Source organism: Anomaloglossus baeobatrachus, chromosome 4 (genome assembly GCF_048569485.1).
Source record: "Anomaloglossus baeobatrachus isolate aAnoBae1 chromosome 4, aAnoBae1.hap1, whole genome shotgun sequence".
Classification (NCBI taxonomy): domain Eukaryota; kingdom Metazoa; phylum Chordata; class Amphibia; order Anura; family Aromobatidae; genus Anomaloglossus; species Anomaloglossus baeobatrachus.
Window position 1 is genome coordinate 664,484,491 of NC_134356.1, and position 23,617 is coordinate 664,508,107.

The 23,617-nt window shown below is 42.9% G+C and overlaps 1 protein-coding gene and 1 long non-coding RNA gene across 11 annotated transcripts in view; one reads left to right on the forward strand and one right to left on the reverse strand.

The window, feature by feature from the left end:
- LOC142304337 (uncharacterized) overlaps nt 1-23,617 on the forward strand; it is a 170,641-nt gene that overhangs the window by 121,119 nt on the left and 25,905 nt on the right. Inside the window, exon 3 of the long non-coding RNA XR_012753084.1 lies at nt 19,274-19,379. This is a non-coding gene — a long non-coding RNA (uncharacterized LOC142304337). The remainder of the gene's footprint in view (nt 1-19,273; nt 19,380-23,617) is intronic.
- CACNA1A (calcium voltage-gated channel subunit alpha1 A) overlaps nt 1-23,617 on the reverse strand; it is a 405,981-nt gene that overhangs the window by 38,393 nt on the left and 343,971 nt on the right. For 6 of the 10 annotated variants that reach the window (XM_075346628.1, XM_075346625.1, XM_075346633.1 and 3 more), the window contains one exon: nt 8,965-9,003. The exons of 1 other annotated variant lie outside the window; for it this stretch is intronic. In XM_075346628.1, coding sequence (XP_075202743.1) covers nt 8,965-9,003 — 39 coding nt within the window. The remainder of the gene's footprint in view (nt 1-8,964; nt 9,004-23,617) is intronic. 3 more of the 10 variants (XM_075346630.1, XM_075346629.1, XM_075346626.1) reach the window with 1 other exon arrangement.

A 23,617-nucleotide genomic window follows, 5' to 3' on the forward strand; every position in this document is an offset into this window, starting at 1 on the left:
ACTGATGTCCAGCTTTCTGCATATTTGTGGCTTTTGCTATTTCCATGTACCACACACTTTTGGGCATTTCTGTTATTTTCTGTTATTAAAACCTTCCAGTAGTAAATCACCATGGTTCGTAACAAGAAACAAAATACCTTACTGTGCCTCAAGTAAATGTCCATCCTCACACACTAGCATTGAGTGTTTAGGTCCAAAACTTTGTGTGTACTAGGCCCTGTGCGCACGCTGCGGTTTTTGCCGCGGTTTTGCTGCATGAATTGCTGAGAAAATGTTCATAACCTTTCTGCAGTCATTCCCCAGCAAAACCTATGGTAAATAAAAAAAAATGGTGTGCGCACACTGCGTTTTTTTCTCCTACAGGTTTTGCTGCAGAATTTCTGCAGCAAAAAGAATGAGCATGTCACTTCTTTTCCCCAGGTACCTGCGGTTTTTGCCATGGATAATGGTAATAAACCGCAGGGACCAACCCGAGGAAAAATCGCGGGGGCGGTTTTACCGCGGTTTTTGCAGTGGGTGCGGTAGTCTGCCAGAGGGTGCGTATTTTTCTTAAGAAAAGTCCATTTTCTAGTGCGCACAGGGCCTTAGGAGGGTTTTCTAGGCCAGGGCTGATTTTGGCCAGGCACTTTATCATATCGAATCCTAACTGTGTGTAATATACTCCTTGTTAGGATTCTGCTCTGCTTGGTAGATCAAGTGATCTTCATGTACTGGTATCAACACCCAGAATAAAAATAACATGACAATTATACCTACCGGTAAAAAATGTTTAAGAAATAAAATAAATTCAGAATTAAACATTTTTGGTCATTTTACCTCCCAAAAAGTGTAATAAAAATTGATCTAAAAAGTTGCATATGTTACAAAATGCTGCCAATAAAAAATACAAAACATAATCTCTCAAACTGCTGATGGAAAATTGTACAAAACAATGAAACATAAACAAAACTGTAGAAATCTGGTATCACCATATTCGTGCTAGCCTACAGAATAAATCTAAAACTTTTTTTTTGCAGCATAGTGAATGGTGTAAATTAGTGCAAAAAAGTGGCAGAATTGCTGTTTTATGTATATTATATTTTATAGAGTTAGTAAAAGTTTGTCAATAAGTTAATACACTAAAATGATTCCACTGACAAATACAGTGACAAATCTTTGTGAGATTTCTCTAACAACTGAAAGAATTTTAGAATTTGATAGATTGGGTACAGCAAAACTAAATATGGTTATGTCTTCATTTTTTTTACATTATTTGGGGAAAAGGGGGTGATTCAAATTTGTATACTTTTTTATTTAATATTTTTAATATATTTATTTTTTTACTTTTTTTTGTACCTAAAGTCAACTTGAACCTGAAAATCACTTACTCACTTGTACTGTATATTACAATTATTATATATGGTAGTCTTAATCATGGACTCTTATGACAATGGCCACAGGCTGGACGTCAGAGCAGTAATAACATTGCAGAGACAAGGGTCTTCCTCAGGACCCTCCCTGCCATGGAAACCCAACAGCACCCTATGACTGCATCTCATAGGGGTCCATGGGCTCCCGGAATGACGCCTGGGCAGAATCACCGTTTAGATATCGCTGTCAGTGATTGATAGTGCTACGTAATGGGTTAACAGCAGTGATCAAAGCATACTGTGTTCACTGCTCTTAGGCTATGTGCCCACGGGACTATGTACCCACGGATTTTGCTGCGGAAAACCTGCAGATTTATCTGGATTTTCTAGATAAATCCGCAGGTTTTAGCAAGTACAGACACTCCCCATGTTATCCTCTGGGACATGGGGAGTGCTGTGCCCATGGTGCGGATACGTGCACCTGCGGATCATGCAGCAGATGTCCCACAGCTGCAGCACGTAACTGCATGTCAAATAATCCTGCGGAAATAACTGTGGAAATCCCAGCCCTCCACTATGGAGATAGAGGCCGGGACTTCCACAGGTAAGTCGCACGAATGTCTGCAGGTTTACCGCAGATATTTCGCTGGAATCCCGCAGCAATGGATAGCTGCGGATTCTGGGGGTCAGCTGCGGGAAACCTGCGGACATACCTGCGGATATATCCATAGCTACAATGTGCCGTGGACACACAGCCTTAGTGGTAGATGCTGTATGTGTAACACAGCAGGAACAATACACCTGTGCCTGCTCTATTACCGGTATGTATTAGCACATCAAAGGGCAAAAAGAAATTAATATGTATGGAGAAAGGAGGGGGGGGGGAGGAGTGAGATAGAGGTAGAAAGACATACACAGAAACCTTGCCTTTATTTTCTAGTGTTTTATCTCATCTGGAATGTCATTGGTCATGTCAGAGTAAACACTGCCGGCTGCTGCGGTGATGCTTGCACATGTCTGCTGATTTGCGATCTGCGATCCACTCATGCCTGCTTGCTACTTAGATCACGGTGTCAAAATGTGACAGCGCAATTTAAATGGCCGCGGCGGGGATCGCGTCGTTCTCCGCTGTCATTGAAGGTCTTGTGACGTGATCATGGGGAGCCGATGGTAACGACAGGTCATGCGATGTCTCCAGTTGTTATCATGACAAATTTCCTGTGCGAGCCGACAGAGCGCCAGCTCACACAGGAATGCTGCTTTTCTGCTTATCAGAGCTGTGCAGCTCTGATCAACAGAAATGCGCCAGCAAACAGACTGCTGATCCTTATACAGTGCCTTGCGAAAGTATTCGGCCCCCTTGAATTTTTCAACCTTTTCTTACATTTCAAGCTTTAAACATAAAGATAAAATTTTAATATTATGATGAAGAATCAACAACAAGTGGGACACAATTGTGAAGTTGAACAAAATGTATTGCTTATTTTAAACTTTTATAAAATATAATAAAGTGAAGATTGGGGCGTGCAATATTATTCATCCCCTTTACTTTCAGTGCATCAAACTCACTCTAAGGCTATGTTCACACGTTGCGTTTTTTACCGCGTTTCTGCAGCGTTTTTGGCAGCAGCGTTTTTGGGGAAAAAGGCATGCGTTTTTGTTTTCCAGCAAAGTCTATGGGAAAAGCAGAAATTCTGTCTGCACTTTGCTTTTTTTTCTGCAGCGTTTAATTTGCATATTTGTGGTCAAAAACCATGCTGAAAAAGAAGCAGCATGTCAGTTGTTTTTGCCATTTCTGCAGCGTTTCCTTAACATTGGAGTCAATGAGAAATGGCAAAAAGCAACCAAAATCACAATTCCTGCGTTTTACATGCTTTTTACCTGCTTTTCAACTGCGTTTTTGGCTCCAAAAACGCATGCTTTTCTGGCCAAAAAGTAATGGGTTCTAATGTTCCTTTACACACACACAATAACCGAAAATTTAAATGTAAAAAAATAATAAACTTTAGCTATTTTTCTGTTAAAATGTGCATAACCACTATTATTACATTAAAATTGATAATTTACCATATAATTTTATTAAAAGTTAATTTTATACTTTTTTTCTCTTTTTTCATTCTTTTTGACTAATTCAACTTTATTTCTCAGTGTCTTGATCTCAAAAACGCATCTGCAGAAACGCAGGTGAAAACGCAGGTACAAAGCGCTAAAAACGCACCAAAAACGCGGTAAAAACGCATGCGTTTTTAGCGCTAAAAAATGGTCAAAAGCCATTTGGTCAAAAACCAAGGGAAGGAAAACGTGCAGAATAAACTGCAGGTACACCGACGCAACGTGCGGACATAGCCTAAAAGTTCATTGAGGATCTCTGAATGATCCAATGTTGTCCTAAATGACTGATGATGGTAAATATAAGCCCCTGTGTGTAATCAAGTCTCCGCATAAATGCCCCTGCTCTGTGATAGTCTCATTGTTCTGTTTAAAGCGTAGCTAGCATCATGAAGACCAAGGAACACAACAGGCAGGTCCGTGACACTGTTGTGGAGAAGTTTAAAGCCGGATTTGGTTACAAAAAGATTTCCATAACTTTAAACATTCCAAGAAGCACTGGGAAGCGATCATATTGAAATGGAAGGAGGATCATACCACTACAAATCTACCAAGACCCAGCCGTCCATCCAAACTTTCATCTCAAACAAGGAGAAGACTGATCAGAGATGCAGCCTAGAGGCCCATGATCACTCTGGATGAACTGCAGAGATCTACAGCTGAGGTGGGAGAGTCTGTCCATAGGATAAAATCAGTCGTACACTGCACAAATTTGGCCTTTATGCAAGAGTGGCTTGAAGAAAGCCATTTCTCAAAGATATCCATAAAAAGTGTCATTTTAAGTTTGCCACAAGCCATCTGGGAGACACCAAACATGTGGAAGAAGGTGCACTGGTCAGATGAAACCAAAATCAAACTTTTTGGGCACAATGCCAAACGATATGTTTGGCGTAAAAGCAACACAGTTCATCACCCTGAACACACCATCCCCACTGTCAAACATGGTGGTGGCAGCATCATGGTTTGGGCCTGCTTTTCTTCAGCTTGGACAGGGAAGATGGTAAAAATTGATGGGAAGATAGATGGAGCCAAATACAGGACCATTCTTGAAGAAAACCTGTTGGAGTCTGCAAAAGACCTGAGACTGGGAGATTTGTCTTCCAACAAGACAATGATCCCAAACATAAAAGGAAAATCTACAATGGAATGGTTCACAAATAAACGTATCCAGGTGTTATAATGGCCAACTCACAGTCCAGACCTGAATCCAATCGAGAATCTGTGGAAAAAGCTGAAAACTGCTGTTCACAAACTCTCTCCATCCAACCTCACTCAGCTCCAGCTGTTTCCAAAGGAAGAATGGGCGAGAATTTCAGCCTCTCGATGTGCAAAACTGATAGACACATACCCCAAGCGACTGCAGCTGTAATCGCAGCAAAAGGGGGCGCTACAAAGTATTAACTTAAAGGGGATGAATAATATTGCACACCCCAATTTTCAGTTTATTATTTTTTTTAAGTAATCAATACATTTTGTTCAACTTCACAATTATGCCCCACTTGTTGTTGATTCTTCACCAGATCATGAACATTTTTATCTTTATGTTTGAAGCCTGAAATGTGGGACTAGTAAAAATAAATAAAAAATAGTTTTTAAAAATATGAAAAATAAAACCTAAAAGTTCAAATCACCCCCCATTCGCCCATTTGAAAATAAAACAGGTTAAAAAATAAAAAATATACACATATTTGGTAACGCCACATTCAGAAATGCCCAATCTATCAAAATATAAAATCAATAAATCTGATTGGTACACGGTGTGTCAAGAAAAGAATTCCAAATGCTAAAATTACGTTTTTGGTCACCACAACATTTTTTTAAAATGCAATTACAGGCGATCACAACGTAGCATCCGCACAAAAATGGTATCATTAAAAACGACAGCTCAAGATGCAAAAAATAAGCCATCATTGAGCCCCAGATCCCGAAAAATGAGACCACTACGGGTTGCGGAAAATGGCGCAATTCTGTTTTTGGATGAACATTTTATATTTTTTTAACCCCTTAGATAAAAGGTAGCGTATATTTGTTTGGTGTCTATGAACTTGTACTGACCTGAGGCATCATGCTGACATGTTAGTTTTACCATATAATGAACACGGTGAATAGAATATCCCAAAAACAATCTTGTAATTGCACTTTTTTTTTGCAATTTCACCGCACTTAGAGGTTTTTTCCCGTTCTCCAGTACACTATATGGTAAAACTAATGGTTTAATTCAAAAGTACAACTCGTCCCTTAAAAATAAGCCCTCATATGGCAAGATTGACAAAAAATAAAAAAGTTACGGCTCTCAAAAGAAGGGGAACAAAAAAAAACAACAAAACACCCCCCCCCCAAAAAAAAACAACAAAAAAAAAAAATCTCCCAGGGGTGAAGGGGGTTAGAGCTCGGGTTCACAGTTGCATTTCTTAGTATTGCTGTATAATGTGGTCACTGCTGCTTCTGCTACATAAAGACAGAAGAGCAGGAATCCCTCATGTCTGTGTGTTCGGCGTATGGGAGACATCATAGCAGTTAAGGGTGCTTTACACGCTGCGACATCGCTAGCGATCTCGTTAGCGATGTGACACGCCAGATCGCAGATAAGATTTGCCGAGATCGCACATAGGTCATTTTTAGCGCCGGTCACATGTGCGATCTCGGCAAATCGTATGTGCGATCTGGTGTGTTATATCGCTAACGAGAACGCTAGCGATGTCGCAGCGTGTAAAGCACCCTTTAGTCTCTACAACTAAAGGCCGCGTTACACGCAACAACATCGCTAACGAGGTATCGTTGGGGTCACGGAATTCGTGACGCACATCCGGCCTCGTTAGTGACATCGTTGCGTGTGACACGTTCGAGCGACCACTAATGATGCAAAATACTTACCAAATTGTTGATTGTCGACACGTCGTCCATTTCCCAAATATCGTTGCTGGTGCTGGACGCAGGTTGTTCGTCGTTTCTGAGGCATCACACATCGCTACGTGTGACACCCCAGGAACAACGAACAACAGCGTACCTGCGGCCTCCAGCAACGAGGTGGGCGTGACTTTCATGCTGCTCTCCGCCCCTCCGCTTCTATTGGTGGCCTGCCGTGTGATGTCGCTGTGACGCTGCACGAACCTCCCCCTTAGAAAAGAGGCTGTTCGCCGGCCACAGCGACGTCGCTAGGAAGGTAAGTATGTGTGACGCGTACTAGCGATATTGTGCGCCACGGGCAGCGATTTGCACGAGACGCACAAGCAACGGGGGGGGGTGCTTTCATGAGCGACATCGCTAGCGATGCAACTGCGTGTAAAGCAGCATTAACTCAGAGAAATCTGACAATTAGTCATGTTTCCTGCAGTAAAAAAATGGGTGAAAAATGCTCGATGTCAGCTATATAAAGCCCTGATATAATATTATAGTGTTATTCCTCATATACACACATATGAAAGCTTATACAGAAAAGTCAGCTGAAACTACAGGGAAGCTTTAAATTCTGCAATTTTTTCATGCACAAATTAAGGGGTGTGGGGGGGTACTGCATACTGCTTATACGTAGAACTCAGACTAAAGTAATAAATGACAGTTTGTCAGATGGACATCCCTTTTAAGGCTATGTGCGCACAGTGCGTTTTTCGCGGCGTTTTTGTGCGTTTTTCGGGTGCGTTTTTGGCCTCAAAACTTCATGACTTTGCTTCCCCAGCAAAGTCTATGAGTTTTCATTTTTGCTGTCCGCACACAACTGTTTTTTTAAGCTGCGTTTTTGAGCTTGAAAAAAAAAATGGACATGTCAGTTCTTTCCTGCGTTTTTCTGCGTTTTCCGCCCATGCAATGCATTGGAAAAACGCAGCAAAACGCAGAGATCAAAAACGCAGCAAAACGCAGCCAAAAACGCACCAAACGCATGCGTTTTTTGATGCGTTTTTTCGACGCAGGTGCGTTTTTGTGCGTTTTTAGCGGCCAAAAACGCACAAAAACGCAGCGTCAAAAAAACACAGCGTGCGCACATAGCCTAAGAGACAAGAAAGTGCTTATCTGAAACCAGATTAAGGGTATGTGCGCACGTTGCTTTTTACCTGCTTTTTACCTGCTTTTTTGCTGCTTTTTCTTCTGCGCTGTTTAAGGGTATGTGCGCACGTTGCTTTTTACCTGCTTTTTACCTGCTTTTTTGCTGCTTTTTCTTCTGCGCTGTTTAATGCCAAAATGGATGTGTTCTTCTATTCAAGCAAAGTCTATGGGAATTTGGGTTTCTTGTTCACACTATGTTGTTCAAAATGCTGCCTTTTTGTGGCAGAACTTTGGTCAAAAACTCAGCTTTTCAAAGAAGCAACATGTCAATTGTTTTTGCCATTTGGGTTTTGCACTGCAAAGCTGAGTTTTTGACCAAAGTTCTGCCACAAAAAGGCAGCATTTTGAACAACATAGTGTGAACAAGAAACCCAAATTCCCATAGACTTTGCTTGAATAGAAGAACACATCCATTTTGGCATTAAACAGCGCAGAAGAAAAAGCAGCAAAAAAGCAGGTAAAAAGCAACGTGCGCACATACCCTAAAGGGCTATTCCAGTAACAACAATAGGAAATCATCTATTCTCAGGGCAGGTGATAAATTCTAGATGAGTGGGGTCTGACCACTGAGACTGCCACTGATGGCCTAGACGAGGCACTTCACTCCCTGGTTTGTGTAGAGCGGAGGTGCGCACATGCTGCTCAATTCATTCCCTAGTACAGAGCTCGTCTTTTTCATTCAGTCCCATAGAGAATGAATTGAGTGCCAGATGATTATGCACACTGACGCTTAAATTAGAAGGGGGACAAAAATGCCCCATTTAGGCAATTGGCGGGGGTCTCAGAAGCCAGGTGAGAATTTCTTGTAACCAGAATACCCCATTAACTTATAAAAAAAAAATAAAAAATGTAAGGCTAATTCAGACATACGTTTTTCGCATATCAGTTTTTCACGGGTACAACCCGTTCCTAGTATAGTTTTTGGAGCTGTTCATCTGTCAAACGTTTTTGCCAACTGAGTGGTCCTTGCAAATTCGCAGAGTCATGTCCAATATTGATCCGGGTATCAGATCAATACATGTCTATGGGTCAGTAATAAAATCAGACGACACTCAGATGCCATCTGTGACTGATAAAAGAAGGTAAACGCTTATTTTTCTCATTCGAGAAAAATTGATGAAACTCGCCCCAAATTCCAATAAAACTTTGACACTGATTAAAATCTGATAAAACTGTGAACAAAATCTCTGATGAAATTCGGACCATTTTTCTCACACGTGAAAAAAAACAGACGTCTGAATGAGCCCTACAGAAGTGTCCGTAGATTCCTCATGACGTAATCATTTAATAATGGCATTATATGCATAGATAAATATGTCATCTCTGATCACACAGGATAAACAATACAAAGACAGAAAGATCCATATTGACAGCGGGTTAGAAAGACAACAATGTGAGTTGTGAAGTGTAGCAATACATGGAGAATAATAAGAATGTGAGAGCATGTTATTGAGGTGTTACATACACTGAGGTTACTCCCTCGGGTTCGGGTTTTCCTTCGCTGCTACAGCAAGACGAGACAGAGAGGAGAGACGAGAAGAAGGGAGAGACCACAGAAGTGCAGGACGGACAGAGAGACAGAAGGACAGACAGCAGGGGGAACAGAGAGAAAGAGAACACAGGTTAACAGCAGTTAGACCGAAACAGTTTCATATACACAGTGTCCACAATAATGGACTAATGACTTGATGTTCACACAACACAAGAGCCACAAGACGAAGACATGAGTTTTACTGAGACAGCAGGAGACATCTTCCTTCCACCACACCACTTTTTATACCTATATACAATGCCATCTGTAATTCTTTGCAGATATACTTCTTAATATATCTTTATATCTGTTGGAGCTTCATTTTTATACAGCAGTTTTCAAAATCACCTGGATAGCCAGCAGTTACCCTGATTTTCATTAAATTGGGCTTCAATGATGAGGTATACCTGACCGCTGAGACCATTGAGTGGCTGTAGTTATCATATCATAAACCCTTCTCAAAATGCTAATTACCTGCAGAAATACTTTTAATCTGCAGATAAACAGAGTTTTAACCATGTATCTTGTGCTGTGTTACTGGAAGGGTGGCTACAAGGAGAAAAATTTGTTTTATTCTCCCTGCAGCCAGTCACCTCCTGCCATCGGGGTGATGCAAGAGGCGGTAACAGTCATTGCTCACTATACAGTGAGTGCGCTGTTATGACTCCTGCATTGTAAGTGTCGATCAGCTCCACAGAGTGTGTGTACAGCACGTTTGTGCAGCATGTGTGAGCAGCAAGTGTGTGTGTGCGGTATGTGTGTTTGGCATGCGTGTTCAGCATGTGTCTCGAGCATGCATTAACAGCATGTGTGTGCAGTATGTGTGTGCAGCATGTGTGTGCAGCATGTGTGTGCGGCATGTGTGTGCAGTATGTGTGTGCAGCATGTGTGTGCAGCATGTGTGTGCGGCATGTGTCAGGAGCATGTGTGTGCAGTATGTGTGTGCAGCATGTGTGTGCAGCATGTGTGTGCGGCATGTGTCAGGAGCATGTGTGTGCAGTATGTGTGTGCAGCATGTGTGTGCAGCATGTCTGTGCGGCATGTGTCAGGAGCATGTGTGTGCAGCATATATGTGCAGCATGTGTGAGCAGCTTGTATGTGCAGCATGTGATAGCAGCTTGTATGTGCAGCATGTTTGAGCAGCTTGTATGTGCAGTATATATGTGCAGCATGTGTGAGCAGCTTGTATGTGCAGCATGTGATAGCAGCTTGTATGTGCAGCATGTGATAGCAGCTTGTATGTGCAGCATGTTTGAGCAGCTTGTATGTGCAGTATATATGTGCAGCATGTGTGTGCAGCATATGTGGAGCATGTATGAGCAGCATGTGTGTGCAGACCAGGCAGTCAATCATTGTGTAGCTAGAGCGATTAGAATGCACCCACTGTGTAGTGAGTGGTGACTGTAACAGCTACAGCACCACTCCGATGACTGGACGCGAGCGGCTGCAGGGTGGATAAAATATAATTTTCTCACTGCAGCCACATTTCCAGTACCTCAGCAAACCATGGATAAAATGTTATTTACCTGCAGATTCACACTCTATCTGCAGCTAAATAGCATTTTTGGAGGTAATAGCTTTGTATTAATATTCAAAACGTATCATCTTTTCAAAGGAGACAACTGCAATCATAATTATTCAATCCGTGCAATATTTATTTATTTTCTTTTAACATAATTTACAAACTTCTTTCTGTTTTCAATAAACCAGCCATACCAGAACAATGTAAATAAAATAGTAAAACACAACTAATATTACAAGTTGTTTCTATAAAATCATCACAAAGTGCCACTGGAGTTATTCACTTCTTTAATAACATGCATCATTTATACTTAGTAGAGGCCCTCTGGCTGTATAACCTGCTGAATACGTGATGCCTAGACAGACACCAGCTTCTGGCACTATTCCTGAAGAATCTTAGCCCATTCTTCATGGGCAATGGCCTACACTTCGCTAATATTTTGGGGTTGTTAAGAGAGTGGTCCAAAACTACAGAGGAGTTGTGCCACAAGCAAAGTTATATTTTAATCAAATGATCTTGAAATATTAAAAAGGGATTATCCACTACTCGGGCAACCACTTTTAAATTGATATATTCTCCCCTGTATGACATAAAATATAAACACATCCTGCACTCCCCTCTGGTGCTGGGCTATTGCAGTGATGGCGGCGTTAGTCCTCTCAGGGCTTGCGTGACGTTATTATGCCAAATGACCACTGCAGCCCATCAGCGTCTGCTTAACTCTCACTTCCATGGATGAAACAGACAATCGGAAGTAAGCGCTGCTGCTGCTCTCTGAATGGCTCTGAATGTCAGTAACGTCTGATGAAGGGGGAGTTAATCACCAGCTGATTGGCTGCAGTACTCATATGGCAAAATAATGTCATGTGAGTGAACCCTGGGAGACTCAGCGCCGCCATCGAAAGGGAGGATAGGCTGTTTTTTTTACATGGGGACATATAGCAATAAATAAGAGGTTTTCTGGTAGTGTTAGAAATTTCACAGTTGGATGTGTATACAATTTTTTTTCCTGTGCTGAGATAAGCTTTAAATGCGCCCCTACTGTGTCATGTGTAACTGTCCGAAAATTTAGAAATGCTGCATCGATGGCTGCACATACAGACTTTCTAGGAAAGGGGGAAACGTAAGTGAATACACTGACGTCACAGGCTGCTTCTTTGTGTGAGGTTACACATTTCTCTGCTTGTTTGTTTTATCAAAGGAGCGAGTGTATCTGCTATTTGAAAGGTCCTGTGAGCTCATCTAAATAAATCAGGTCAGTGACACAAGAACTCAGTGGCAATCCGGACACCTATACTGAGCAGACAACTTATCATAAGGCTGGGGCCACACGGGCTCTACTGCGATCCCCTCGCAATACACTCGGCTCACGCTGGCAGTACAGCAGAGCCGAGTGTCATGCGAGTGTCCCTGCGACTGAGGTCCGACCGTGCGAGTGGACCTCAGCTGACGAAGGGCGGGCCGGCTCTGATGAGAGGAGGGAGGGATTTATCTCCCTCTCTCCTCCGTAGCCGGCTATTGCCATTCTCGCATTGCACTCGCGGTACACCGGTGTACCGCGAGTGCAGTGCGATTTTTCTCTTGCCCCATAGACTTGAATGGGTGCGAGAGAAAGGTCTTGTATTACAATCGCAGCATGCTGCGATTGTTTTCTCGGCCCGATTAGGGCTGAGAAAATAATTGCTCATATGTGCTGACACACAGGCTAATATTGCTCCGAGTGGAATGCGATTCTTTTATCGCACTCCACTCGCACTGATTTTCATGCCGTGTGGCTTAGGCCTTACAGTGGAAACCTGAGACGTCCTGTGTGCAGCCTCAGAGTAAGGCCGGGGCCACACCGGGACACTAATGCGATGCTCGCATGACACTCGGCTCACGCTGGCAGTACAGCAGGAGCCGAGTGTCATGCTAGTGTCCCTGCGTCTGAGGTCCGACTTTGCAAGCGGACCTCAGCTGCGGGGGGCGGGCTGGAGCTGCGGAGGGGCGGGCCGGCTCTGAGGAGAGAAGGGAGGGATTTCTCTCCCTCTCTCCTCCGTAGCTGGCTATTGCGATTCTCGCTCTGCATGCGTGGTACACCGGTGTACCGCGAGTGCAGTGCGATTTTTCTCTCACCCCATTCACTTGAATGGGTGCGAGAAAAAAGAGTCTTGCATTACAGTCGCAGCATGCTGCGATTGTTTTCTCGGTCCAATTAGCTCATGTGTGCTGACACACAGGGTAAAATTGGTCCGAGTGGAATGCGATGTTTTATCACACTCCACTCTCACAGATTTTCTCGTCGTGTGGCTTAGGCCTTAAGAAACTAGTCAAAAGTTTGGTGAAGTAGCATGTCCTTAGATGAAAAGCACAAAAGAAAGAGAAGCTGGGGCAGCACTCAGTGATGTCTTTGGTTTTAGGCCAGGATCACACTAGCGTTATAGCAGGCGATACAAGAGAACTCGGCTTGATCTCTGCTGCGAGCGTGAGTTGAGTGTCATTCTACTGTGCTCCGATTCTCTCGCATGCGAGAATGGGAGAACAGTTGAGGAGAAGGAAATATTAATCTCTCCATATTCTCCGTTATCTGTCTCTGCATCTTTCAGACTGCACTCAGATGACGCCAGTGTGAGCCCACCCTTATTGTATAATGGTATGCTATATTAAGCTCAGTTGTCCGGCTGCCCGCAGGCCGACCACTTAATGACTTGATTTATGAAGACCTCAAAGGACTCGTGAAACACCAGATATACGTCTTCATTGGATAAAACAAACAAGCCTGGAAATGTGTTACCTGACACAAAGAAGCAGCTGCCTATGACACCAGTGTATATCCTCCCCTTGGCATGGTTGGACACAACTAATTACATAGTATACAGCAGGCGCACTTTTACATGCTTATCTCAGCACATGCATATTTTGTTTTTAAACACATACAATTGTGAATCTTCTAAATATTCCAAGACCTATTGATTAAAATGTACTTTTGTTAGTTTAACAACACCTTTAGGAGAATAAATCATTTCTTTGTACAATCAAGAAAAAGGATACAAAAAGATACAAAAGACATTGAATGTTCCTAGAGATACAGCTGGAAGGAGAGTTCAGAAGCTCAAAGTCAGGGGCCCTTTTGCAGTTAAATCGCCCATAATATTGCACAAGTTCTACTGCTTTGGGGGTATAAATGGGCCCCTTTACCTCCTGGGCCCCTGTGTGGCTGCACAACTTGGACCAATGATATGTCTGCCCCTGGGCAGAAACAGTGTTCAAATTGCAAATAAGGGGCATAGTAAACGCTGAATGTCTGCAAATCTGAACTGCAAGATGTGTCAAACTACTTGACACAAAATCACAAGAAAAGTCAGATTATTCTGTGAACTGATGAATAAAAACTGGAACTTTTCGGGCCTATGGATCAGCGACATGTCTGGAGAAGGAACAGTGAAGCATTTGCTGGAAAGAGTATCCTGCCTAAAGTTATGCCTACAGTGAAAAATTGGGGTGGTTCACTGATGCTCTGGAGTTGTGTTTCTTCCTCCGGCACTAGAAACTTGCAGCAAGTTGAGGACAAGATGGATATAGGAAACTCTAGGAAAAATGTCATGCCTTCTCTGAGGAAACTGAAGCTAAAGCGGGCTTTACATGCAACGACGTCGCTAACGAGGCCGGATGTGCGTCACGAATTCCGTGACCCCAACGACATCTCGTTAGCGATGTCGTTGCGTGTAACAGGGCCTTTAGGCATCATTGGACCTTTCAACAGGATAATGATCCTTTGCACACCCAAAAGGCCACCAAGGCTTGGTTTTAGAAGAAGTCCTGGAAGATTCTGGAGTGACTGTCATAACCACCATCTGCATTGAACACCATAGAAAATCTTTGGGGGCTTTTGAAGAAGTGGTTGCAGAACTCAATCAAAAGAATATTAGTGACCTGGAGGCCATTGCTCATGAGGACTGGGCTAATATTCCTGGGGATTCCGCCAGAAGCTGATTATGTATCATGTGTGCAGCAGGTCATAACAGCCAGAGGAGCTCTACTAAATTGTAAAGATGCTTGTCATGGAGGGGTGAATATTTCTGAGACTGCAGTAGTCAGTAATTGAGGTATTTTCTGATTAATTCGTAGAAACCACTTGTTATATTAGTTGGTTTGAGATAATTACATTGTTCTGGTTTCATAGACTTATTGCAAACACAAGAAAATACATTTTGATAATGCAGCTAATTTGCAATATGAGATAAATAGTGGTGACTGCAACTGTAGGAGATAAGTGTGAGATCGCTCTGGACCCAATACTGGGACTTTGATCGGTCCTATAGAATTTCAAGGGATCAGCATTGTGCACGCTAGGCTGTGTTGCTCCATTTAAATGGGGGACACGGAAGTCCCAGCGATGGGAACCCCAGTGATCTAACACTAATCTCCTATCCTGTGAATAGGTGATACATTTTGAATAGGGGAAAACCCCATGAAGCTGGTGGAATTTTATCGTTTATTAACTTTGACACTTTGCATTAGAACAAAATAGCTCCGACTTCAATAAAGATAATTTAGGATGTTACCGTAACTTGTACAGATTGTTGGATCTAAAAATGAGCTCGACCTCATAGTGTGGCTTCCCTACTAGTGCTGGTAATGCCACCCCTCTCCCTCATCCAAGCACAGAAGGTCCAGGGTGGTTCAGGTGATGTGTACTTGTCCTTGGCTGCACAAGTGGCACTGCCCTTGGGGAAGGGAGATAAGGCTCTTGCTTGGATATCATGATTAGCAAAACAGATGACATGGATTGAGAATGACAAATGCACAGTAAGACAGTGATGAATGTGAATTTCTTTGGAATACTTATTAGAGAAAGTGTTGGTTTTAATGCAGACTAAAAAATATATTCAGCATGGTCGTAGCATTTGTGGCCTTCACCCATGATTTTGTATTGACTGGTCTATTTGTATTGCTTTTATTTCCATGATCGAAGAGGTTTGTTCACCTTATTATTGTACTATTTATCTTTTTGATCATTTGAAGGTGTATTGGAAATTGCATCTGAATCCGAACAGAAACTTATATACAGGATTCATATAGCAGCGCTAACTTTTTTATTAAAATTTATTAATATTTGGAATATGCACTGCTGAAAAAGGGATGTTGGTCCATAGAAACTGCTATATATTGAACTGGGTAAACGTTGTAGGCAGGCATAATAAAATGGCTTAAAGTAAAAATGTTTTAAAGAAGTGTAATGCGGACGTCACACGGTACGATATATTGTGTGATCGCGCGAGCGATCGTACCTGCCCCCGTCGTTTGTGCATCACGGGCAAATTGCTGCCTGTGTCGCACAAAGTCGTTAAACCGCCGTCACACGGACTTACCAGAAGAGCGACCTCGCTGTGGGAGGCGAACATCCTCTTCCTGAACGGGGAGGGACGTTCGGCGTCACAGCGACGTCACACAGCCACTGGCCAATAGAAGCGGAGGGGCGGAGATGAGCGGAACGTAAACATCCCGCCCACCTCCTTCCTTCCGCATAGCCGGCGGGAGCCGCGGGACGCAGGTAAGCTGTGTTCATCGTTCCCGGGGTGTCACACGGAGCAATGTGTGCTACCCCAGGTATGATGAACAACCGGCGCCATGAAAAATAAACATTTTTTTAAAAAATAAGCGACATGTACACGACTGACGATTTGTAACCGATTCTGCGTCTAACGGAGGTGTCACACGGGACGACGTCGTGAACGATGCCGGATGTGCGGCACGAAAACCGTGACCCCCGACGATGCATCGCGCGATAGCTCATCTCATGTGACGCTCGCATTACTTTATTACCAATTAACAAAATGCAAAGTGAAGGAACAAAAAAGAAAACAATATTTGGTGACCACCCTTTTGCATTTACAAAAACATACAATAATCAGTTCTTCTAGGTTCAATCCCTCACAGCTTTTGAAAAAAAACTGGACAGGAAAGCTGTTTAAAATATTTTGGAAAACAAACCATAGATTTTCTGTTGATGTAAGTTTAACATTTATGTTGGCATCTGCCCCCTTTGTTTTAGATTATTTTGCTGGGTGGGCTGCACCTTCATTGTGGGAGAAGCAGGACGGCAACACGGCAGTCATTTTTTATTCAATGGGACTTACAGGTAGGCAGCTTGGGGGTTTATTCCTTTATTGTTTAGTACTAATTCCTAACTATGAGCTTTGGGTGGTCTCTCCTCTAAATAGGCTCCTTAATCCCTGTTTTCCAATTGCCAGTTCTAAGTTTTGCCTTACCTGGTTCACATTCCTGTTGTTCCAGTGATTTTAATTTTAGAGACCGTGGCTATTTTCTGACTATTCTTCTGCCTGATCATATAGACCCTAATTAATTTTTTATGTTTTTGGGGGGTTTTTAAGTCATTTTCTGTTTTTGTCTTATTGTATTAGTTGCTGTTTTCAGCACAAAATTCTTCAAAATGGCGCACGTGATTCATGAATTTGGTGAAAAGTCAAAAGTGGTGTTTTTTACCAGTCTTGAACTGTTTTGTGATTTCTTGGTGTCAAATGTTGCATGTTTCGCAGAGTGGTGCAAATATTAAGCCAAAATACTGGGAGTGGTTTTGCCAAACTTTGTAATGTGTTAAAAAAACACAATTGATGAATCAGTCAAAATATCTAGAATTGCTAAACTACACCCACAGAGCAGGTAAAGAAACAGCAAGCACATACAGTACAGACCAAAAGTTTGGACACACCTTCTCATTCAAAGAGTTTTCTTTATTTTTATGACTCTGAAAATTGTAGGTTCACATTGAAGGCATCAAAACTATGAATTATCACATGTGGAATGAAATACTTAACAAAAAAGTGTGAAACAACTGAAAATATGTCTTATATTCTAGGGTCTTTAAAGTCGCCACCTTTTGCTTTGATTACTGCTTTGCACACTCTTAGCATTCTCTTGATGAGCTTCAAGAGGTAGTCACCGGAAATGGTTTTCACTTCACAGGTGTGCCCTGTCAGGTTTAATAAGTGGGATTTCTTGCCTTATAAATGGGGTTGGGACCATCAGTTGTGTTGTGCAGAAGTCTGATGGATACACAGCTGATAATCCTACTGAATAGACTGTTAGAATTTGTATTATGGCAAGAAAAAAGCAGCTAAGTAAAGAAAAATGAGTGGCCATCATTACTTTATGAAATGAAGGTCAGTCAGTCTGAAAAATTGGGAATACTTTGAAAGTGGCCCCAAGTGCAGTGGAAAAAAACATCAAAAGCTACAAAGAAACTGGTTCACATGAGGACCGCCCCAGGAAAGGAAGACCAAGAGTCACCTCTGCTGCAGAGGATAAGTTTATCCGAGTTACCAGCCTCAGAAATCGCAGGTTAACAGCAGCTCAGATTAGAGACCAGGTCAATGCCACACAGAGTTCTAGCAGCAGACACATCTCTAGAACAACTGTGAGGAGGAGACTTTGTGCAGCAGGCCTTCATGGTAAAATAGCTGCTAGGAAACCACTGCTAAGGACAGGCAACAAGCAGAGAAGACTTGTTTGGGCTAAAGAACACAAGGAATGGACATTAGACCAGTGGAAATCTGAGCTTTGCTCTGATGAGTCCTAATTTGAGATCTTTGGATCCAACCACCGTGTCTTTGTGCGACGCAGAAAAGGTGAACGGATGGACTCTACATGCCTGGTTCCCACCGTGAAGCATGGAGGAGGAGGTGTGATGGTGTGGGGGTGCTTTGCTGCTGACACTGTTGGGGATTTATTTAAAATTGAAGGCATACTGAACCAGCATGGCTACCACAGCATCTTGCAGTGGCATACTATTCCATCTAGTTTGCGTTTAGTTGGACAATCATTTATTTTTCAACAGGACAATGACTCCCAAACACACCTCCAGGCTGTGTAAGGGCTATGTGACTAAGAAGGAAAGTGATGGGGTGCTACGCCATTTGACCTGGCCTCCACAGTCACCAGACCTGAACCCAATCGAGATGGTTTGGGGTGAGCTGGACCGCAGAGTGAAGGCAAAAGGGCCAACAAGTGCTAAGCATCTCTGGGAACTCCTTCAAGACTGTTAGAAGACCATTTCCGGTGACTGCCTCTTGAAGCTCATCAAGAGAATGCCAAGAGTGTGCAAAGCAGTAATCAAAGCAAAAGGTGGCTACTGTGAAGAACCTAGAATATAAGACAGATTTTCATTTGTTTCACACTTTTTTGTTAAGTATTTAATTCCACACGTGTTAATTCATAGTTTTGATGCCTTCAATGTGAACCTACAATTTTCAGAGTCATGAAAATAAAGAAAACTCTTTGAATGAGAAGGTGTGTCTAAACTTTTGGTCTGTACTGTATAAAAAGAAGATCTGTGGTTAGTTCTCCAAGATTATTGGAACAACCTTCTTTATTTAAAAAAAAATTGTGCAAGAGTATCTAGTAGAAGTGATGCTTTGTTGCAGTTTGACAGGCAATGAGCGGTCACACCAAATGCTGATTTTATTTAGATCTCTCTTTTGTTCATTCACTTTGCATTTTGATAATTGATAAAATCTGACACTTCAATTTTTTTTAAAACATTCCTACACACCTGCCTAAAATGTTTTACAAGTACTGAAGATACAGTAGGACACACTTATCAAACATGTCTGTGTTGCCCATAGAAAACATTTAGAAATGAATGCTGCAATCTGTTTGCTGTGGATAACCTAGCCGTTTCTGTTACAACACTTTAATAAATGTGGTCTAATATTTCCATAGAGATCAATACATGCATCACCCTCCCCGCACTTTAAAGACTAACTTTCTTCAAGTACAAGCTGCTCTGGGCGAGAATTCGGTCCTCAATATTCACAAATCTCTCCCGGTGAGTCATATGGTGCAGCTACTATATAATTAACTTGCATTTGATTTATATATTTAATTAGTAGAATACACTGAAGCCCAAATGTTATTCTGCAAAAGAGAAGAGTTTGCTAAAAAATAACTTTTAACTACCAAATACTTTCACCATTACATCATAACTTTTGACAGATTAGGTAGAGAACTTTTATATTTCCCCATAGAAGATCATAGATGGTTGTGCTCCTGTTTTCTCTGACATTTTTAGTCCTCTTTAAAGTATGTGTGCACGCACATTCTGGCAGAAAAAAAACCATCAAAAACTGCATGCGTTTTGGTGCATTTTTTGGTGTGCTTTTGTGTCATTCATTTTTTCAATGAAGTGTGGAAGGGCTAAAAAACGTAGGGAAAAAAAACGCACCAACAATTGACATGGTGCAGTTTATTTTCTGCACCAAATCTGAAAGTAAAAAAATAAGCAACTTGTGCACAACACTTCAAAACTCTCATATACTTTGCTGGCATAACTGGCATGAAGATAGAGATGCAGATTTGGGTTGCAATCTGTAACAAAACTGTACCAAAAAGGCCTGTTCTGTAAACGACTCGTGATTTTCCATCCCTATCTCCCTGTCAGGACAGTTAAGCGGGCTTTACACGCTACGATATTTCTAGCAATTGCTAGCGATATCGTACGCAAAAGTACCCGCCCCCGTCGTGCATGCGATATCATGTGATCGCTGCCGCAGCGAACATTATCGCTACGGCAGCGTCACACGCACTTACCTGGTCGTCGTCGTCGCTGTGACTGCCAAACAATCCCTCCCTCAAAGGAGAGGTGCGTTCGGCGTCACGGTGACGTCACCGCGACTTCACTAACCGGCCGGCCAATCAAAGCAGAGGGGCGGAGATGAGCGGGACGAACATCCCGCCCACCTCCTTCCTTCCTCATTGCGGGCGGGACGCAGGTAAGGTGAGGTTCCTCGCTCCTGCGGTGTCACACACAGCAATGTGTGTTGCCGCAGGAACGAGGAACAACATCTATAAACAACCATTAACAATTTTTGGTTTTAGGACGACCTCTCCATGGTGAACGATTTTAACCACTTTGGAGGACGTTTAAGGTCGCTGGTAAGTGTCACACGCTGCAATACCGTTAATGACGCCGGATGTGTGTCACTAACGACGTGACCCCGACGATAATTCATTAACGATATCATAGCGTGTAAAGCCCCATTTACAGTTAAAGGGAATCTGTCACCACTTTGACCTCTTTAAACTGTTAATATGGACATACAGGTAATTCAAATGCTGAAAAAAGGAATACCTGTCTATCTCATTTCAGATTCCTTGTTGTTCAAATATCATCTATTATCACTTTATGTAAATGAGCTCTTCCAGGCTATGGGGCGGATGCTGCCTGGAAGATAACTCCACCTCCAGAAATTATTTTAAATAAAAGGGGTGTTACCAGTGAGATGTGTGATGGCCGTTCTCTGTTCTCACTGCAGAGCTGTGTGTAATTATAAGGCTGGGGCCACACGGGGTCTACTGTGATCCTCGCATGACACTCGGCTCACGCTGGCAGCACAGCGGGAGCCGAGTGTCATGGTAGTGTCACTGTGACTGAGGTCCGATCATGTGATCGGACCTCAGCTGCGGGGGGGGGGGGATGGCACTCAGGAGGGAGGGATTTCTCCCTCTCTCCTCCGTAGCCGGCTATTGCCATTCTCGCCCTGCACTCACGGTACACCGGTGTACTGCGAGTGCAGTGCGATTTTTCTCTCGCCCCATAGACTTGAATGGGTGCGAGAGAAACCAGGAATGCATTACAGTCGCAGCATGCTGTGATTGTTTTCTCGGTCCGATTAGGGCTGAGAAAATAATCGCTCATGTGCGGTGACACATAGGCTAATATTGGTCCGAGTGGAACGCGATGTTTTATCGCATTCCACCCTCTCCGATTTTGATGCCGTGTGTTTTAGGCCTTAGTGACACTTCTGCAGGTGCCTCACAGCTTCGGCCTTCAGGCAGTGTTGCAATATTTTTGCAATGAAGCGGAGCCCAGGGAGCTGCAAATAATGTGTTTGAAAGAAGACAAATGTAATTTCTCTTGTTCTGTACCAGTTACTTGCGCCGCTCTGGTAACACCCTTTTTATTTAAAATAATCTCTGGAGGCATAGTTATCTTCCAAGCAGCATCCGCCCCATAGCCTGGAAGAGCTCATTTACATAAAGTGATAAAAGATGATTTTTCCACAACAAGGCATCTGAGATGAGGCAGACAGGTATGGCTTTTTTCAGCATTCTCTAACCTGTATGCCTATATTAACAATTTAAAAAGGTCAAAGTGGTGACATATTACCTTAATAAAAACCTTGTGATTATATTAGAGGGCAGAGATCACCCCAAATGGAAATTTGATTTTAAAACTTCCCTAAACTACTGTAACTCAGTATAGTATTATACACATTCACATGCTCATCCCCAAAGTTCTCCATAATGCTGCATGTTTCTGTGTTTTCATCACTATGCTCTACGGTAATTTTGGATAGCAATCTGCTGTGGACCTATTTTCCTGTTTTGCACCTATAATCTGGATTGCTGTATCCCTCACGCTCAGACAAAACTTTATATCAAAGTAGAATGAGAATGACAACGGGTTTTTTAACAATGTAAAGCTAGAAAGCTCATCACAAGTAATGTTCAAGAATTTTACAGGGGAGGGAGACTGTGGTATAGGGATTATAAAACCAAATCATCAATTGCAAGTTGCGGATGAGCGCATGTGACCTATGGCGATCAGAATTTGGTGAATTTGTTATCAACATTTGTAAGAATACAGGTTAGCTTTACAAAGATTAAAGGGATTGTCCACTGCTAGGACAACATCTTCTGATTTCACATCTTTCTCCCCTCTAAAATAAAAAAGCCAATATTCATCTTTGCAGCTGATGCCGTTCCAGTGGTGTCGAAACTCGTGTTCCTGGGCTAACACTGACGTAACATTGTGACGTCACCCGAGTTTCCGTGTCCAATCACCGCCTGCTTCTGTCTCCCTGCCTTGGGACATATTAGTTAATCAACACGAATTGAGCTCTGCGGCTTAAGCTCACTTCATGTTTATTACTCATGGGTCGAACGCGGGGAGACAGATGCCAACTACTGTATATGATTGGACTCGGAGACTCACGTAAAATCACAACATAATGTGAACCTTGGGAACGAAAGTCCCTACACCACTGGAAGAGCATCAGCCACGGAGAGGAGTATAGCTTTTTTATTTTACCTGGGTGAAACACGTGGAATCAGAAGATGTTGTCCTAGTAGTGGATAATCCCTTTAAAAAAAAAACTACCTAGTCTGGAGTTCACCTTGTGAAATGGGGTGACGGGTTTCTTCCATGCTTCAGCAATAATTTGCTTAGCAGCTAAAACACATATGAAAGATGTTTCCATTGGTAGGTTTTAACTCTGGTTGTTTTAAAATATAAAAGGGCTTCACTGGAATTCTTAGAGAGGTCAGTATAGAATGGCGAGAAAATGCAACCATACCCTCATAACTTGGTCAGCCTAGGGCACGACCCTCAATATGTAACATGTCTTCTTATATGCAGTACTCTCGGAGACAATGGGAGATCAACCTGGAAGAGCCTTGGTGATTTAGGTTGAAATCATATACCATCTTATAAGGATTTTCTTCACTGATCCTATAGTTAGGGGTACTTTGCACATTGCGACATCGCTACTGCGATCTCGTCGGGGTCAAATCGAAAGTGACGCACATCTGGCGCTGGTAACAACATCGCAACGTGTAAAGCCTAGAAGCACCGATAAACGATCGCCAAAGCGTCGAAAATCGGTGATCTGTGTAGTGTTGGTCATTTCCATAATTTCGCTGCAGCGACAGGTACGATGTTGTTCCTCGTTCCTGCGGCAGCACACATCGCTGTGTATGAAGCCGCAGGAGTGAGGAACTTCTCCTTACCTGCGTCCCGCCTGCAATGAGGAAGGAAGGAGGTGGGCGGGATGTTTACGTCCCGCTCATCTCCGCCCCTCCGCTTCTATTGGCCGCCTGCCGTGTGACGTCGCTATGATGCCGCACGATCTGCCCCCTTAGGAAGGAGGCAGGTCACCGGCCAGAGCAACGTCGCAGGGCAGGTAAGTGCGTGTGAAGCTGCCGGAGCGATAATGTTCGCTACGGCAGCTATCACAAGATATCGCATCTGCGACGGGGGCGGGGACTATCGCGCTCGGCATCGCT